The sequence below is a fragment of the Citrus clementina genome, unplaced genomic scaffold (genome assembly GCF_000493195.1).
Source record: "Citrus clementina cultivar Clemenules unplaced genomic scaffold, Citrus_clementina_v1.0 scaffold_5, whole genome shotgun sequence".
NCBI lineage: Eukaryota > Viridiplantae > Streptophyta > Magnoliopsida > Sapindales > Rutaceae > Citrus > Citrus x clementina.
In genome coordinates, this window is record NW_006262201.1 from 5,791,748 (window position 1) to 5,797,520 (window position 5,773).

The window sequence follows — 5,773 nt, forward strand, 5'->3', positions numbered from 1 at the left end:
TCACATTGTCCTCCCCTTTGAATCAATACCATCAACAGTCAGCATACCCACAGGCGGATAGAGACACGTTGGCACTGGCATCTTCGGAGGAAGAATAGGCAACGGAGCTTCAAAATTAAGCACACGAATTGCCTCCCCCATGGAACCCCTCAGACTTTCATCTGGATGAGCACACCATAGCCCAACCATCATCAAACGCCCGACCTCTTGCTCATCAAACTCTCCGCATAGTCTCGGATCAGCCCCCTGAAGGAGCTTTCCATCACTATAGAGCTCCCAAACCCACTGCAACAAAGACACATTTCCCTGTTTGTCCATTGTGTGGTCGATGGATTTTCTCCCGCAAGCGATTTCCAAAACAACAATGCCAAAGCTGTAGACATCAGATTCTTTGCTGGCTTTCCCTGACATGGCACATTCAGGCGCCATGTAGCCCAATGTTCCTGCCAAAACGGTTGTTTCAGAACCTTTGCTATGTTCTACAAGCCTTGCCAAGCCAAAATCTCCAATCTTGGCTTTGAAATTTGAATCTAACATGATGTTGCTTGATTTTATATCTCTAAGTAGTACACATTGATCCCATTCTTCTTGCAAGTAAAGTAATCCTGCAGCCAAGTTTTGAGCAATTTTATACCTCAACTCCCATGTTAAAAACCTATTTTCTTCGAAAAGATGTGAATCCAAGCTGCCATTAGGCATGAATTCATAAACAAGCAACAGCTCATTTTTCTCGTGGCACCAACCCAAAAGTTGCACTAAATTCCTATGCCTCAATCTACTAATGACTTTCACTTCAGAAGCATACTCCTTTAACCCCTGTTTCGAACCTTTTGACACTTTTTTCACTGCAACATAAGCGTTTGTTTCCCCTGAAATTCCTTTATAGACGCCACCGAAACCTCCCTGTCCTAGTTTCTGTTCATCACTGAAATTATTTGTTGCCTGAGACAATTCCTTGTACGAATACTTTCTCGGTCCTGATAGTTCAAATTCATAATCAACATACTCATTGAGTCCTTGATTATTGCCTTCATTATCATCCTCATCATATCTCTTCCTCCCAATGCCAGTAACCCAAATGATCAAAGCCAGCACACCAATCAAAACACCCCCACCAAGACTCAATCCAACAATTAGTATTGTTCTGTTTTTCCCTCTTCTTCTTGGTGGCAAGACTGGATTAGTACTAAAATTATCATCCATTTCTAAACTCGAACTAAACTCCCACGAGTGAATGCTAAAGACTGCATATGCACTTCCAGTCGCCATGGAGAAACCCAAAGTAACGTACTCTGGTAAGTGAAGCCTTAAATCAACTTGATAATCGAGGTATTGGATCACTGTTGTATTTTCTCTAAACCCAGTGAAAGCAACACTCAAATTATGCGTACTTGAATTATAATTGATCCATGCCTCGTTTCTTCTCCCACCTCCAACATCACTCCACCATGTTACAGTATTAACAGATTCCAGCGTATTGATATCAATACCAACATGGGTAGGAGGAGGATCCCAAGTGTTGTTAAAGATATCAAATTCCACTGCAAAAAATGGAACTGACGAATTCAATGGCTCGATATCTTTGGTAAGACCGAGTGAGCCTCCACCTTTGTCATCGTTTGCAATTGCCGGGGCACCTTGCGGAGCAAGAAAGAAGGCAAGCCCATCAGCACAAATGGTTCTTTTTTGAGAATCAATGACAAAGGAGAAGTGAGTGGTGAAATCTGCGAGATTCCGCGTGGTCTTGTCCCAAAGATGCATGGGTTTGTTGTATGTGGCACGGCCAGCCGTTGCAGGATTCGGAGGCAGTTGAATCACACGGTTGCTGTCGGGGTAAGCTCTCTGATAAGTTATGTTATCGTCAGATAGAGGACTGAAACTCGAATAGTTGAAGGATAACGCGCTTGCTAGTAATGGAATCAGTAAAGTAGAAAGCCATGTGGTGATTGTAAATAAATGGACAAGAAGAGCCATTTGTGGACGAAAGGATTAAGCTACTATTATCAAAATATTAGATGTCACTTATGTTTAATGGATACACATAAAAATCAAATACACATTTAGGCACAAGCATTTGCTCCATTTAACTAATAAAATCTCTTGAATGGTACGAGTCGTAATAAAAAAGAAAAAAATAGTCACAATTCATTACGTGTCATACATTGTTTCCTTACTTAATACAGCAAAAATCTTTCCATAATAATGAACTTATTCATTGTTTAAAAAAAAGTATTATGAAATTATTAAATTTAACAAATGAAATCTCTTGAAATAGTATGGGTCATAATAAAGAAGGAAAAAAAAAACAATTAACTATGTAGTCATACATTGTTTACTTAGTCAATACGGCCAATATCGTTCCATGATAAAGAACTTATTCATTGTTAAAAATAATTTTTTAATGTACAAAACGAAATTGTTTTGTAAAGTAACTTGAATTAATTATTAAAACTTGACCGCGAAAAGTTATTAAAAAAAATACTTTATAGACTTTGACAAATTAATCTTGACTGTTTTGTTTGGAAATTTTCGAATTAAGTGCGCCATTAATGCTATTTATAATTTAAACTAGTCTAGAAATCGTTCTCATTGTATAAGAAGTTTTCATATTTCATTATTCTATTGTGCTCGTTTAAGACATAACTACGAACTTGTAGTTCCAGGGTTTTAGCTGAGTGTCTGATTAGTTTTTAGCATCTTTAGCTAGCTCCATTTTCGAATCCTAAAAGAGAAATAGAATTAAAAAAATTAATTTAGACTTTTCCATCCTTTGCCTTAAAAAAAAAAACAAAAAGTTATGGAATTTTAAAAATTGATGCTAATTACTTCTATGAAAGAATATTCACTATAAATTCGTCGAAGCATGCTTTATCATTGCAAGGGTTATTAGGAGGTCTGATATAGGTTTGTTAATACAAATCAAAAACTTTTAGTACGGGTTTGGTAATTGTTAATATCAATGGAATACCTGAACCTGCATTTAAAAAAAAATAATATTTAATTTTAAATCTTAAAGGATCAAAACGACTAAAAAATTTAGCCTCGTGTTCTAATTTAATTTCTTCATCAGCCTAACTTGTATTCTTATTTGAGTGTTGTGCTATAGTTTATTACAAAGCATTCAAACTGACAAAAATTATTCTGATTTTGTTCATTTACTTGTGTTAGAGTTAGGCATGAAACCTCACGACTAATGAGCTTGTCTTGCACTTACAGAGGAGTTGTCTAGTTATCTTGAGATATTTATACTTTTTTTCTGCAGTTCTTCTAGTTTAGAGTATTCGTACTTGTATTAGGCAGATTCTATGCTGACCTCAATTTTGCATTAGCAAGTTTTGTTTCATGCAATGAATTAAGAAGGCATTTGACTATAGTTTTTTAAATGGATAGTGCAGATTTGTTTAGATTTCACATACCATAGATAGATCGAATTCGTAAATTTACAGCTTTTATATATTATATAATGAGTAATGATTTAGTGGGCAACGGACAGTATCACATGGTGTCGGTCTAATTAATCCATAACTTAAACACTAGTCATAAAGAGTTTTAAAATTCTACCTTGTATACAGATGCTCACCGTATAGCAGACACTGATGCTCACTTCATTTTCTTTGTGTAATTTATGTTTTTAGGTTTGATTGAATGTATTATTTTAGCATTTGCATTTGTATTTGAATTCCAGTAGTCCGCTCAATACCATATAAGTTGTTTGGGGCATAAAAAGATAGTTACTTGAGTTTGAGGAGAAAGTTATCTGGTCGCATGTGCAAGCACGACCAGCATTATGTGAGAAGACTAGAATCAAGTCGCATGGTTTTGTTTATATCTCATATTGTTGAGTTTCATTTGGAAGCTCATCCGTAACATATGTGCACTATCTGCTATAACGTTTAAAGTACAATCAAACGTTATAACGGTAACCCAATAATTACACAAACGGATATATTAATTCTTACATTCAAGTGGCGCATTCAATTTGATAACGGCCGTGCATTGAAGAACAACCGATACTTGTGGTTGTCTATAATAATCTAGAAAAATCCTGAAAGAGGGGTCTTTTTTTTGGCTAAGAGAAGATTAGATAAAAAGAAAAGAAAAAGAAAAAATTAAATCACAAGTGTGTGAGATTACTGTTTTTTCTAAAGAAAAACTCAATTACTGACTTGAGCATAGGAGAGTTTTTGTCAGAAAAAAGTCCAGTGCCTCTGACAGTTTTTTGTTGTTGCAGATCAAAGGAAGTATCAGTACAATCTGAATTCCAATATAGCAGCGAGTGACAGTATCCCATCAAAACAAATTAAAACACTGACGAGACAATCTATTCACCATTATCAGTTTGACCAGATTTCAGCATCAACATAAGCTATAGTAGGTTTGGTAATAAGCTATAAACCCACAACGGGCATGACAAGTTTTGGTAATTTTTTTTTTTTGGTGGTGCGGATTTGATTTTTTTAAAAAAATGCCGGTACCAAATCCTACCCCTTGTCAATTCATTCTTGAACATATTATTTAAAGACATATGGTATTTGTCCAAAATTTCTTGGAATTGAATTTAACGATTTTTTTTTTTTTTGGACGACAGCTCATCACCCGGATAAGAGTTGGTCGACGATGGCCATCTTTCGATTTTTGCGTGATTTTAAAAGGGAAAAAAAAGTCAAATTTTATTAATGTCGATAGTTTCCTTAGATTTGAAACTAGATATCAGCGTTGTTATTTAAATTTTTAAATGTACGAGTTGTTGAATTTTTCTTTTCTTTTTTCTTCTTTTCGTATGTCGTCAGTACACTGTTGAGCAACTCATCACTTACGCTGTGATATCTTCTACAAAGTATAAAAATATAAAATGACCTAGACTTTGAAAAGTAATTTCCAATATTGGAACAAATTCTAGAAGCTCTTTTAGTAGGTCAACTATGTTTTGGAATATGGTATTGATGTCCCAATAATCAAAGGACACATGATATTAATTAATAAAATTGTAAAGTTAAGTTTTCTTTTTGTATTTTGACCTATGATAAGTGCATATTTTTCATATATTTTGCTATTAATTTCTCCATCTTTTTCTTGTTTTGGTTTAAATATTCTAGTTATTTTAGTTAATTTTTAATTTAGTAAATTATATTTTTATTGTGTTAATTTTTATCTTAGTTTTTTTTATTTTGTTATTTTAGGTATTTTTTGGGATTAAAGAGAAATTAAATCGGAGCATTCAGGAAAGAAATCTGATTGAGAGAATCAGAATAAGAAAAGAATTGAAGATTGGGAGACAAAAGTGCACAAGAGATCAAGAATTGGAGAAATAAAGAATATTTTTCAATTAGAGCTTGTACGGGCCAAGCAAAATTAATTTTGCACATGGAGATAAAATTGGAAAAAGGAGATTGCCATCTAGCACTTGAGAGGAAGAAAAGAATAAACACTTTTGGCTTTAAGCATGGCCAATCAAAAGAGTTTGTTAATGAAGACGAAAAAGGAAGCAAATATTTTGCATGACGATTTAAATGGCAAGCACGTTATGAAAGTGGTGGTTTTGGCTTGGATTTAATTCTTTCCATGCAAGGATTTAAAAGCCACAATTGAAGCATTATATAAGGGCCAAGCGGAAGCAACACGAGGGGGATTTTATCGGCAGCAAGAGAAATTGAACAATTTGCAGCCACAAAGGAGAAGAAAAAAATCAGCAGCCGAAAGGAATTGAAGAAAAGGCAGCCGCTTGAATTAACCTCCATGATTGGTTTTATCAATTCTCTTATTCCCAATTTAA

General features: G+C 34.6%; 1 protein-coding gene across 1 annotated transcript; it reads right to left on the bottom strand.

The window, feature by feature from the left end:
• LOC18042200 (L-type lectin-domain containing receptor kinase IX.1) lies at positions 1–1,974 on the bottom strand. The gene has a single exon (XM_006431603.1). It carries the CDS (start codon positions 1,972–1,974, stop codon positions 1–3), a length of 1,974 nt encoding a protein of 657 aa, XP_006431666.1.
• Positions 1,975–5,773: the final 3,799 nt, after the last annotated feature.

Excerpts from the sequence above, each read along its gene's own strand:
- LOC18042200 (XM_006431603.1), bottom strand. The coding sequence starts at position 1,974 with ATGGCTCTTCTTGTCCATTTATTTACAATCACCACATGGCTTTCTACT.